This window comes from Nipponia nippon, unplaced genomic scaffold (assembly GCF_047370975.1).
Source record: "Nipponia nippon isolate SJK-2023a ecotype South Korea unplaced genomic scaffold, ASM4737097v1 scaffold_1, whole genome shotgun sequence".
Taxonomy (NCBI): Eukaryota; Metazoa; Chordata; class Aves; order Pelecaniformes; family Threskiornithidae; genus Nipponia; species Nipponia nippon.
The window spans coordinates 132,061,104-132,074,990 of record NW_028262290.1 but is presented as its reverse complement, the minus strand read 5'-3'; the positions used below and the strand labels follow the sequence as shown (position 1 = coordinate 132,074,990).

Sequence of the window (13,887 nt, the reverse complement as noted above, 5' to 3'; positions counted from 1 at the left end):
TGCACTCTATCCCCAAGCCCTTCTCTGCAGGGCTGCTCTCACTCAATCCATTCAATCCCTCAGTCTGTACTGATATTGGGGATTGCCCCAACACAGGTGCAGGACCTTTGCACTTGGCCTTGTTGAACTTCATGAGGTTAAGATACCTATAGGTATAGGATACCTACCCTCTATGCACTCATCTGGTGTTGAAGGTAATAATTCCATAAACCCTAGGCTTGTGCTGCCACTTCATAGAGTTGGTCAACTGCTGCTCTGAGCATCAGTATTCAGTCATAATTCTCACTGAAATTTACAGCCATAAATACAAACTTCTCAGACTGGCCTAAACCAAGATTTAAGTGACTCAATTCAACAATTCAGAATCATATTTCTAAAAAAAAAAATAATTTATTTTGCTTAGTTTTGAATTTTGATTTTCAAGAGTAGCCAAACAGGTTAATTTGTAACTAACTGCAAGTTTTCCCCTAAATTCGATATTGTTGTTGGCCAGAAGCACAGGCTATTTAAGTACTCCTTGCTTATTCATTTAGATTTTAAACTCCGATTTTATTATTCTTAGGAATACATTAGGTCAGATGGCATTGTGATTTGTGTCTCACTATTGAAATGGCTTAAAACTCTAATTTTTAGAAACCAGAATGCAAATAAATTTCTATCTTAAAATACAGTATTCACCTGCAAAGTATACGCACAGCTAGCTAAAACAAAAATCTTACTTCCAGTTAAGTGAATCAAATTCACTCTTCTCTTAAATAGGCTTAAGAGGTTGGAATCAAATTAATTCATCCTCTCATATTTCTTTTTGTCCATACATGGTAAAAGTTAAAGCATGAAAACTGTTTTTCTGATTCTTACCTAGTTTTAAACCACATGAGCCAGCTACTGAAATTAACTAGGTTGAATAACTCCCCCACAAAAACCCCATCTCATTTTCCTCCTCTTTTTCTCCCAGAAGAGGCTATTATTATGCAACTTAGGCAGCACTTTAGTTCCAGATAGTCCATAATTTCTACCAATGGTTTGGCTCAAAGGTAACACTTAAAATCCACTAAAATAATGAGCATTTCAGTGTTGTGTAAAGCCTGAGGGGTGGAGGCAGCAGCAAGTGTCCAGTTTAAACAAAAATGCTAGTTTACATAAAAACATCTAACCAGGTCATTTTTATGCTGATGTATATATTTATGCACTTACTAGATGCTACCACATAGAGATACAGTAAGTATTTTTGGGCGAAAATCGTGAACTCATAGTAGGAATGTGATCAGTTAACGCTGACGGTTATATAGAAAAGAGCTTAATACAGACACTCTATTAATGACAGTATTGATTAGTTTTTAAAAGCCCTACTCTGATCTGAATTACTTCCTCTAAAAAGGCTCAAATGACATCAGCAGAACTGCTTTGCTTTATATCAGAGTAAGATAATATTCTTATGAAGAGAGACTTAGTAACTGAAGATGCCCAAATGCAAAAAATCTGGATTTACAACATTTCAGATGCACACAAAATATTTTGTGCTGCAGTTGTCACGTTTACAGTTCATGTTTGTAAATAAGAAGTACTAGAAGATTTTGCTTCTTTAGAAAAGTCATAAAAATTGAATTAGACTTACTAGAAGAAAGCACATTCATTGTAGACTGCTTTCATACAGATCTTCCAACAGAAACCTAAATTCAACACTACTCAAACCAATTAAAGGAGTTATTCTATGGATTCTTCCGAGAATTTTGTCAGCACCACATCCAATCAGGATACTGAATGATATTCTGGTCTTCTGACACATAGTCCCTTGAATCCCTAAAATGCTGTCAGGGCAAGATTTTCAGTAAGCAGAGAAACATGGATGCCAAAACCAGTAGGGAATGAAGAACTAAGATAAAAGTCAAATTGCATAGCATCAAATAATTCAGTATCCAAACATTCAACATTTTGAAGTAGAAAGACTTGCTTGCATCTACTGGTTATCTGCTTGGGTTTCTTTGGAGGCTTTTTAAAAATTATTTATCCCAAATACAATCAAAACCTAATCAAGCAGAATAAACAACATCAGACTCCTGTCCACAATCCTTAGCTTCTAGATGTTTTCTACCTTAAATTTTAGACCAGCATATCTAATAAAGATCTTGTAAAGACTCTTGTAAATATTGCCAAGTGCTCCAATGCTCTCCCACCTCCTCTGCAGAGGAGAGAATCTTACAGACATCCATTACTACGTTTTGTTTGCATGAGGAACCTGGGAACTATGACTAGTAAAAAGTTGCTGTAGTTGACTTCTAGGTCTCTCTTGGGTTTCCTGGGTTAACAAGAGCATTCTAATTTTTTCCTTAACCCAAAGTCCACTTCCAAAATCTAGAGACAGACATGTTTACCACCAGTTCTTCCTCTTTGAAAAAAGACATGGATCAAAAATAAACACCGTAATTAAAGCTGAGATGGGTTTTGGTTTTTTTGTTTTGTTTTGGGTTTTTTTGAGGTAACAGCAGATTTTGGAAATAACCAAAAGTATCTGTAAGAATTGATGTATTTCTAGTTTCAAGATCTACTATAATTTCAAGAAAGTTTCAACTTGCACAGCATCCAAATATATTTAGTAAGCTTGCAATGCAAAATTTACCAAGATTTTAAAGACATTTCTGATTTTATTTAGTTAATACACCTACAACTACTTTGATTAAAAGCAAACAGTTCCTGTGATTTGACTTCTCCACTTAACAGCACTGCATATAAGCCAGGTCATTGCTTCCACATTTTGAGATCACAACCCAAAGTTACATAAGAGATACTTTAAAAGCAAATAATGCAGCTGTAAACACTTATGAAAAAGTCAAGTTTATAAGCAGCTTTTGGGAACCCAAAGCCTTTTTTTTTTTTAAATTTCAAACTGATTGCATTTCAAGTTGAAAATGCTATTTTAAGTGTAATCAACCTACAGAAGTTACCTTGAACAAATTCGACACAACGACTGAAGAGAAACTGCAGGCATGTAGCTTAAGGCAGCGTTGTAACAGAGCAGAAGGAAAGTCAGCACTTCAAACCTGGGATTTACAAGAAACATAAGAATTACATTACCAATTTTATTTTTAAAAAGAAAACAAGTTTACATAGAAATTTGCAAGAGTTATTTGAACAGATTTGGTATTTCATTTCAATAAAATTGACAATTGAGTAGTTTGGTTCTGTAAGCTTTTCCTCTTCATGTAGTAATATGCACTGCTAGTTTTTCTGCATCTACATTTACACGTGTTAAAAAAAAAACACCACAAAACACAGCATATACCTATCCACCTTCTGCCTATAACTATATTAAAAATTACAAGAAGTTAAGATATATTAGCAATTCTCAAGCAAAATCCTATTATACAATTTCACCTGTTCTGTGCTGTTAACATCTCCCTCTGAGGATGAGGTCCACTGTATACAACCCTGGACAAACCATGCTGCGATAAAGCTCCTTCAGTGAGAGCCATGGAGCCAATGCTGGAAGGCTAAACGAAAAAGGGTCATTCAAAACATGTCTACCTGAAGTCTTGCTACAATGCAAGTGAAAATAGACAACAATCAGCATCACCATATTTGTACATAAATTTTCAACAGGCTTAAGGTTATCTGACTGCCTAGCTGTCTTAGATTTGAGAAGTTATTTTACACCAGATAGGGTATATGTCTTCAGAACAGAAAAAAAAGACATGGTTCGTGCGTGGATATTATGGAGTTACGACTATTCAGTCTTGAAGAGGCCTCAGAGACCAGTTAGCAGTACTCAGAAGACTGAGAAATATGTTCCTATGTCATCATGCAGCACGTTAAAGCTACTTTTCACTTTTATTCTTAACAAAGAGGCCCCCAAAGCATACTGCCTTTCTCGATCAGTAACAACTTCATGTTGTAGACGTCACTTACTTCATGATAGACTGAAGGTTTGGACAAAGACGGAATTGTGAAACTCAGCACTTTGCTATGTCCCTCTTTGTCAACTATCTCCTGAAAAAGACAGACGATACCAATGATTACACTGTACCAGAGAAACCAGACATTCAAAAATGTTAAATGCTAGGTAGGGGTGAACAGATAAAGCAAGCCAATAAATTATTATAGGGACAGAGAGGGATACTATAACAAATCAAAGCTATGAGCTAGAAATTATCTCTGTATTTGCTTTCTATCATAGTGCATTTGCTTTGTTTCTGAAAACTATTCAAATGACTTAGCAAAGGGCACATGCATTTGCATACATAGTCCACCTTAAAAAACTAACTGGAAATCTCAATACATTTAAACAGTGTTATCTTTTTTAATTATATAGTATTTGCTAATTGTGAAGGTTAATGCTCAATAATTCTGTTCTGAAAACTATTTACCCATCAAGTAATGACTCTACAAGTAATTTGTTTTGGAAATATTATAGCTCTGGAACAATTGCAGCTTCATATGGCTTGATAGTAGCAGACATACTATTTGCAAAAGCCCAAGTTTGATAATTCCATACTTATAAAAGGAGTTAAAAGAAGCATGAATGCAAAGCTTTAGAGAAGCTACTTTCCTGCAAGTTACCACCATAGCAGTATGTTGGCAGACTTCTCACTCCTGTAAGTTAGCGGAAGACTGATGGGCAAGGCAAAAAAAGATGTGCCTACATATCACAGACGAGCACAGAATTACTTCCAATAAAAAACTTCAGCAGTTCCAAAGCAGACCTGACCAATAACCAACACCACACATACAAGAACTTCCCCCCTCTTCCCCCCGCCAAATTTCAGCAGAATATTTCATATATCGAAAGGTAGAGATTAGAGAGCAGCTTTAGTGTCTCCTAAAACCCATGCCTTGGAAGGCTAAAGGACTGACTTCACATAGTAATTATTAAAACTCATGGTTTAAAGTAGAATATGATGTAACGGAAGACTGAGAAGCATCAAAAAGACATACAGAGCTGTTCTGTCTGAAGAGTTATACAGCTCCTCCACTCTCCACATAAACCACTGATACTTTGATTTTCAATATCCATGTGGAAAACAGCTTCCTCAATATATGGGAGGAGAAGGGTAAAGAAACTGGCTGCATCCAAACTTTTAAAATCTAAAAATATCAATATTTTGACTCTTCATTCTAATCAGATTTGTAATTAAGTTTCAGGAGCGCATTTCAAGATCTGAAGCGTATTAGAAAAAACTGATACCGACAACCAGGAAAGCCAAAAGTACCAACTGCATGCACTACCACTGTATGTCTCCAAGCTGAAGGCAGAACAAACCAGTTCATGATCTCAAGGTTCAGCCACAAAAATTCCATATCCCTGACAACATAGTGAATTTAAAACTATTCTGAGCAATACTTAATTTTTCGATTTCCTTCAGTAAGAAGCCGCAGGACTCTGTTGACCATGTTAATTCCCTCAAGTTCCAAGAGATCACTATACATATTTACAGAAGGATTACTATTTGTATTAGGCTACATCTTTTGTCTTGCTTTTGAAAACAAAGTAACTGGTTAAAGAGAAAATAAGTATCTAAGCAGGTCACCTATTACCTTTTCAACCTTGTATACTGTAGAACAGTACCATCTTGATTGTCTAAGTTACAAATTTTATACGACATCAACAGAGGGGAAGAAGTCAGCATCAGTAACATGGCATTACTTTAGCCTAAGCATTCATTACATCTTAAAGCAGAAGGGGGCGGGGGGGGGGGTAATGTTTCCAAAAATCAGGCTGATCTACAGCTTCCTACAGAAGCTTGCTGTAAAATTCTTATGACCCCAAGCAGCTAGAGATGGATGGCTATGTTACTAATCGAGGAAGAAACTGTTCATAGCTAAGAGAAGATGTTACTGGACTGGTTTCAGGCTTAACTGTAAATGTAATCTCTTCTAGGAGAAAGACAAGTGATTATAGTCACAGCCGTCAACCATTTTATATGATTTCATCATGGAAATGGAGGAGTGAGTTGACTTAAGGCATAAGATATACCAAACACTTTCCAGGAATGTTTTTCTTCTCAGATACAACTAAGCACACAGAAAACACATAAGCCTGTACTCTGCCTAAAGAGGAATTGAATGTAAGGGCTCAGGTCTTTTTAAGTAGACTCCTGAGTGAAAAAAATGTTTTCACTCTCTTGCTGAAGACACTTGAGATTATTTTAGAAGGATGGGAGCTGCCTTCTCCAGATTTTCAGAATGGCAAGAGGGGACTTGAAGTTCATCACTGTTTTACTTCCCAAAAAACCTTCCTAAAACATCCAGAACATACAAACTACACTGAAGAAAATCCCAATGGATCTAATAACACTAAGCTTTTTATAATAGCCATAAAAAGACTAAATGCATAACTAAGACATGGTGCTCTTAAAGGTTCCTTCACAATTCTGTTCTTCGAAGCAGTAATTTAGTAACAAACAGTATCTTTTCATACAAAATATGAAAAAAATGTCAAGGCTATTACAAAATGAAAGGAGACCTTTAATTTCTCAAAGCTAAGCAATCTGTTCAGCAGTCGACTACTAAGAATTTGTTGAAAGTGATACCCCAGAAAATATGGGCAACCATTTCAAAAGTCGCACCTTTAAAAGCTCTCAAGCAGAATGTAAGTTTAATCACCATACCAAGAATTAAGTAACAAAAAAATTAAGTGGACTCTTTTGGCTCTTTCAGCCATTACTGCATTAACACTTTCCAGGAACCACAAAAAGAGCACAGAAAATATTCACCAAAATAAAAGAATAAGAAGTTCATGTTGCAGATTTCTGACACAGACACCAATTCGAAGAGTCAAAACTGAGATACTCAATCACTTCATTTCAATTCTGAAACTAAATTGTTAATTATTCCCCAGTAAAATACTCCACAGTATCCCCCAAAAGCACACTAGTATTTTTAGGCCTGAATAATTACATGCAAATACAAACCAAGTTATAAACTCCTAGGAGAAGAGCCTCTATGCATCCACTGCTCTGCAAATCTCTGCTGGCTGAGACGGCAAGATAGCACCACATCAACTCTGGTAGAAACTGCAGCGTAAATCGTAGCAATTGTTCCTCACCACTGCGATAGAACTCAAAGAGCTGATGGCAAACTGGCTCCAGAAGCTGAAATATAAATTACAATTGTGAATGAATAAAACATTACAAGAAACTGCAACTTTGTGTGGATCGATCCTTTGGACAAAACTGTAAACTGATACATGTTACATTTTAGCTATTGGGGAGTGACTGATGCAATAACTGCTCAAGTCACCTTATACACTTTTCATCCTTTATAACATACTTTCAGATGGTAAATGTAGAGCCTTCCATCCCATGTGAAGAAAGAATTCCAATGGCTCCTTTCTCTCATTTTTGGCTCGCTTCCTCCAGCCTCAAAGGCATAAATAGAGGATACTTGTTATCACCACACTTCATACCATGCCCTCAATATCTCTAATATACAGGAAAAGTACCTGAACAAAAGGTCTTACTATTCTAGAGCTCCAACAGTGTACACACAAATTGCTAGGAGCTTTTACCTAGCAAGTGAGACGAGCTGCATAACACCCAAATTCAAAGTATTACAATAAGGTAGTATACAGTAGAATTAGTTCACTTTTCCATTCATTAAAACCTTCTAGAAACTTCAGTGTATTTATAGGTTTGAGACAGAAGTGGGAAGCCTCAAGACCAATTTTACAATCAAATTTGTTAAGCTGATATAAATGGAAGTAATATATTGAACTGGAAGTAATCCATTGAGCTAGAACAAGTTAAAAAAAGACTTAAAAACAATTAAGCAATCAGCTTGCACTGTGTTTCTGGATTTAATGCACATTCCTGTGCTACCACCTATCTCCACTAGAAGATGAAACATAGTGTGTCATCACGTGTCCCTGTATGGAAGTTATGTTTTTATTTTGTCACCTAGTTAGGAGATTTCCTAACTCAAGTAGAAAATACTGTCAAAACCAGTAGGCACATTCAAAGCCAGCTGAACTGGACACTGAACTCTCAAGCAAAAACTCAAAAGCACATACTCAAAAATACTTTTTGGCAGCAAACACAGCAAACCATCAATAAGCGTTTGGAACTGTAGAAGGATTTCTTCTAAAAAAAAGTGGGGTAGGGAAGGGAAAAAGGGGATTTTTCATTAAATCTTCTAAATGATTAATTTGCAAGTAATAACAAATAGGAGGACCCTATCATCTAAGAAACTACTCCCTGAAAAAGAATCTAGGCAGTTGATGCATTTACATTAGTGAATTTCACAAAATGAAAGCTGAGATTCCAGCTATTTAGAATTCATTTTATCGACTCCAGCTAGTATATAAAAAAAAGCATTACATAAAATGTGACATTCTCCAATTGCAAATCTCTGAAAGACATGATTCAAATGTAACATACCTAAAGGACTAGTTTTGCTACCTTGTTTCTTACCTCCAAGATTTAATGTCTTAACAGTTCATCTACATGACTCACAGACAGAGACTCTAAATTCATTTCAAAGCCAGGAATGTTCAGGCTAGTAACAGACTTTCACTGAAATGTATTCCTGCACAAAATCCCCAAAAGTTTCCACCCGAAAATGACAGAATGCAAACCAGACATGCATTTTAGAGTATTTTAGAGATTGCACTGAGAAAAGATACTGTAATCATTAGAATTGCCATGGCACTTCAGTTCAGAAAGCAAAGTATTACTCAACACCTTTCTGAAAATCCTTAAAAACTGGAATAGACATATGTACTTTACTGCTAGTAACATACAGATCACATTTTCCATTTTATTCTAACTACAACACTCCGTTCTTCTGCTATTTGTCTAGGTCACACCTTCAGTTTTTCAATAGAGTAAGCTTTCAAAAAAGTAAGAAACCCATTCTTCTGTATTTTCCTCCTTTTATTGCAAAAGGAGACAACACCACCAGAAGGGCATGCTAGAAAAAAAATCTGCTTGTTTTCCTAAGTTTTTCCTCCTGAATACAAAGAAAGTTGAGTCAACATTTCTTACCTCCCAAAATTACTTCTAAACCCAAAGGATCTTAGCAGGTTTTGGTTTTTGTCCCAAATTACTTCTTAAAAAAAAAAACCAAAACCCCCCCACACAAAAAAAAAACCCACAAAAACACCAATCTGATCCATTAAAAAAGAGGAACTTTCAGCTTCTGACAGACACAGCTTCTCTTTGGAAAAATCATCTGTGAAAAATCTACAGCAAAGGCAAAAAAATCATGCCAAGCTAAACCAGTCATCAGTTTTTAAGAGCGGAATATCAAAGATCCTTCTAGAAAACTTTACCAGCACAAGCACAGCACCATCTTCAGCTTACACATTTCACACAATTTGCATGCTTCCTTTAATGAAGTTTCAGTTCAGAATGATGTGCTTGAACTTTAAAAGGCACATAAATAACGATGTGAACATGGATACCTGTCATAGCTATCTCAGTTGAGACAGCTTTGTATCAGCACATTTAAATACATAATCATTACAAAACCAGATTTTCTTCCTCAAAATGCCACCACATGCTGCAACCCAATATCAAAACACACTAATGATTGTTGCTGTTTCAAGATATTGTTTCACACTAAAAACAGTTCTAAAAGGTGTCTAGACTGAAACAATTTTTAATGCTAGAAAGAAGAATGTCCAAGCAATTTCATCCCTCTTCCTTTTAAGCTGCATCCAAATGTGTTAGGCATTCCAAACACTTCCTATTTCCTAATGCAAATACCTGCATGGCTACTATCTAAAAGGACAGCAATAGTGTTTTAGGTAGAAAGCAAAAAATCTTGAATTTGTGAAGAAACAAACCTCAGAAATTTTTTATTTTTTTTACTGTTGGACTCTTGAGTCAATTAAAAGTCCTTTAAATCTTCACATCTACTGAAGGCTCTCCTTGTATTGAATTACATTTTTTTCACCTATCAGTGGCCCAGGAACCTCAAAAGTAACTAACAAAGTCCTTACTAACAAAGCTACTATGGACTGGATATTTCTTTGCTATAGCAAACGAGCAGTTCATTTATCTCACAAATTGATTATTATTCTTTTTGGAAAAGCAAACTCAAAAAAAAACATTTGAAAAGCAAACATGAACTAGCAGGAAAATGCAGTCACAGATGAAAATACACGATTACTTTTCAAATGCTTAAAAAAAAAAAAAAAAAGAACGCATGCATTCCCCAAAATGAGATTAATCACAATTTTAAGGTACATATAATTATCACATTAGAAGTACACATATTCAAAGGTATACAGATGGGGTTTTTAATCTCAGCAGTATTTGTAGTGTTCACGCATTAATCCTCCCCCTTTGCATTATACACGTGAGAAAGGACAGCACATATCCTACACTGTAAAGTAAGTTGTCATTACACAATGCAGCTAATAGATCTCAAATAACAGTTGAAAGAAATTACTTGTCATTTTAACTGCTAGTTTATAAGTATTTTCACAATGTGGAAAGCTCCAAGTAGCCCTTTCCACAAAGTGACAGGTACTCGAAGAAGGGCCCAAATAAAGATTTTAGAAATGTGCTCCCAAGGCAGCACAACACTGAGTGCCAGCACTAGCTTTTCGTTTCAATTCAAAGTCTCACTAACAGGGAAATCTTCGATACCTTGCTCCCAGAATTATCCTAACAACCTTTTCGAGCAGAATTTGCAGGGCCTTGACCACCCTGCTACTAAGGGCCCTGAGAAACCTAGTGATAGCCAGAAGTAGTAAGAAATCAAAGAGCATATGAAAGTATCAATTTGGCTATCAACAGGAAGACTCATCAGATTAATTTAGATGTTGATACGCATACTGAAGACCAGACAGGCTTGACTCAGTACTTGGAATGACTCAGAATGCCATTCTGAGCAGCAAAGTAAAATTACATTTCTTCTTTGCTGGATAACCTGGGAGTTCCTTTGTCAGTATTCTCTCTAAAAATGTATATACTGAAAGCATTTTATCCTCTGACCACTACTGGCATCATCTCAAACTTTGGAAGCGTTCCTTATGTCAGGTCTTTTCAGAAGAGGAATTAAGGACTTGGTGCAATTTTAAAATAATACACAGCAGGTTTGCTAGATGGTAGAAAGTGAGACAATACAGTTAACAAGACACAACTAAAACCAGCTCAGCATGTTCTGAACTCACCTGGATACCTTACAAAAAGTGCAGTCATGGAGTACGGAACCATTCCTGGCACAGGTACAGAGCAAACCTGCCCCCTTCCCCCCCAGTTTTTTTTCTGTCATTTCAGTAAGGGTGCACCCACTGTATAAACATGCATATTTATATTGTATGTATTTAAAACAACAATAAAAAACCCAAAACCTAAGCAATAACTTAAAAGGTTTGCAACTTATCTAGCATTGTTCTCTTGGGTTGTAACAGACAAGCTTCTGATAGCTACAGATTCACATTCAAGTGATACTGAATTACATAAAGAATTCTGTCAGTCTCAAACATATTTCTCAATTCTATACCCAAGTTCTGAAGCCCCTGAGTACGATCTACAAGCTTAGCTATGATCAGTAGGTTACAAAACTTATGAATTGTTTCCACGGTAGTATGTCATTGCTAAGAACAAACATTTTGACGGAGACTCTTCATGTAGTTCTGTAGCTCACGTAGTTAGAACACAATTAACAAGCACTCAAGGTCTTATTTTATTCTGCTGGTGTTATGTCAGACATTTTGTGTGAGAGACCCGATATACTCACTTCACTCTGTGGCTCCTGAATTACTTTGTAAAGAGATGAAATCAAAGCACTCTTGTCTTTCAAGTTCGTAGCATAACTGGATATGGATGCTTCTGGCAGTGTCTGAAATAAAAATATAACTACTAGAAAAAGCAATTTTTATCTTTAAAATACAATACCTATTTCAACAACAACTTTCCATTACAAGTTCCTATTTATCAGAGCTTACTATAAACTAAAACTTGTTTCACAAAGAAATCCTTACTATGGAAATCACGATGTTTTCAGGACAACAAAATTGTGAGAAGACACTGCATTTTATCCTTTTGTAGACAGTTTCATACAGAATGTAATGACAGTGGATGGGAAATAGACAAAAACAAGAGTTTCACAGGTGCAACCCCACTGTGAAATTTCAGTACTGTGAAACTCCACAGTATGCAGATCCATACCTTAAGGAGTTTTCTCAAGACTGACTGTACACAGCTAGTGAATGTTATTACAGGATATAGTATTACTCTGAAAGAACACAAAGCCCAGTTGACATGAACAGCTCTTCACTAACACTAAACAGATTTTCTGCCAGTACTTAAGAGGGTAAAAATCCAATCTTTTTAACAACCCTTTGGAAGCTGTACATTTAAACTTATTATTCATGGCTCTTACAGTACTTCTTATCTTCAGTCCTTCAAAGGAGATCATACTCCACTATACAGATAGCAAAACACATTCCCAGTGTATCTAAGCAGACCAGGAGCAAAACCTATACTCAAGTCTAGTCCATACTCAAACCAAGACCGTTCATCTGCGATATACATTTCCACTGCTCTGTATCAGGAAGTATGTAATCCCAAAGAGGAGAAGGGGAAAAAAAAATCCTTTCAAGCAGACATTTGTATATATCACATTATCTCAGCAAAATCCAAGGTTACTATTTTTCTTCATTTTCTACAGCAATCAAGCACTCTTGCATACAGCTCCAGCAGCGATTCAAACACTACTGGCTAAATATCTGAGAGTATATTACCTTGAACTCTGATAACCATTCCTCCACAACCCCAGTATCCACAGCTAACATCTTCCAACATGCGTTCCAAAACCTTCAGCCTGAAAGAATAAGCAAACACAGTTTGTGAAAACTATGTAGTCACTGCATTAAGTAGATGATGAAAATTAAGTCCCTGTGAATATTTAAAGAACCTTATCACGCTTTTACTTGTTAACATTTCACATGCTGACATCACTTTGAACTTTTATTCTACCTCACTTATGCAAGCTGCTGGAAGCATCAAGCATGGGATTCTTCATGTACAGCAGTTTAATAAATTCCAAGTATGTATTGCGTGGGAAGCTCAATAAGTCAAAGATTTGCAGAAATGGCATTTTGAAAACAGAAAATATTACCTTTTCAATTTCAATTTATTTTTCAGCTTACAGAACTCAGAGAGAAAACTGCAGGGACTCACTGAAGAAAACGAGTGTTGAGGTTTTTCCTAGTCAACTGCTATTCCTAACTTGGTAAAGGTCACTGAAATAAAGGCTGATGGAAAACCTTTCAATCCTCCCCCACCGTGGCAACTGCAAGGCAATGAGTCTGCTGCCTCAGCACATAGCCGAAGATGGACTCCCCTGCCCAACATCCTGCACAATCTCAGACAGAGCAAGATCATCAGTACTAAGACTTGAGCACAAGAGATGCAGAGTGGCTTTTGAAATTCATTTCTGATTTCTCTTAATATTTGAGAAAACACTTTAAAACAACTGTCCTTTGGAAAGGCTTATTCTGAAACAAAGAGCAACATATCATTAAGATACAAAACTATTAAAAGTTAAAAAGAGCATGCTGTGGAGGGTACTCAAGGCATTGGTAAACTACACACATTAGCTTATCCAAATTGTGACCATGGATTTCAAACAATGACAAAATTAAATACTCATCTGAGGAAAAAGTTAGCACGTACTTGGTGAAATGTTCAGTCATGCGAGATATCCCATCAAGTTTTGCTTTGCCAGTTTAAAATTAGTTCTGAAGTACTGATACCCAAGGATGGGCTTGTTGATGAATGACAAGCAAGGAGAATAAATGACCCCATCAGATAAAACCATGGGGAACCAGCTAGGGCAATGTCCTCTTACAACCCCAGAAAGATATGCAATTCTGCACAAAGCGTACAAGAACAGTGCTGTCTGAGGATGAGAGGGGAATAAGGAAGGACTAAGGAATTA

At 36.3% G+C, this 13,887-nt stretch overlaps 1 protein-coding gene across 2 annotated transcripts in view; it reads right to left on the bottom strand.

Annotated features, from left to right (window-relative positions):
- Positions 1-13,887, bottom strand: part of HYCC1 (hyccin PI4KA lipid kinase complex subunit 1) — a 50,712-nt gene that overhangs the window by 16,846 nt on the left and 19,979 nt on the right. For both annotated transcript variants that reach the window (XM_087773333.1, XM_087773342.1), the window contains exons 2-7: positions 12,689-12,768; positions 11,683-11,784; positions 6,906-7,085; positions 3,904-3,984; positions 3,373-3,488; positions 2,943-3,038 (exon numbers count right to left, since the gene is read on the bottom strand). In XM_087773333.1, coding sequence (XP_087629459.1) covers positions 2,943-3,038; positions 3,373-3,488; positions 3,904-3,984; positions 6,906-7,085; positions 11,683-11,784; positions 12,689-12,739 — 626 coding nt within the window. In that variant the 5' untranslated portion in view covers positions 12,740-12,768. The remainder of the gene's footprint in view (positions 1-2,942; positions 3,039-3,372; positions 3,489-3,903; positions 3,985-6,905; positions 7,086-11,682; positions 11,785-12,688; positions 12,769-13,887) is intronic.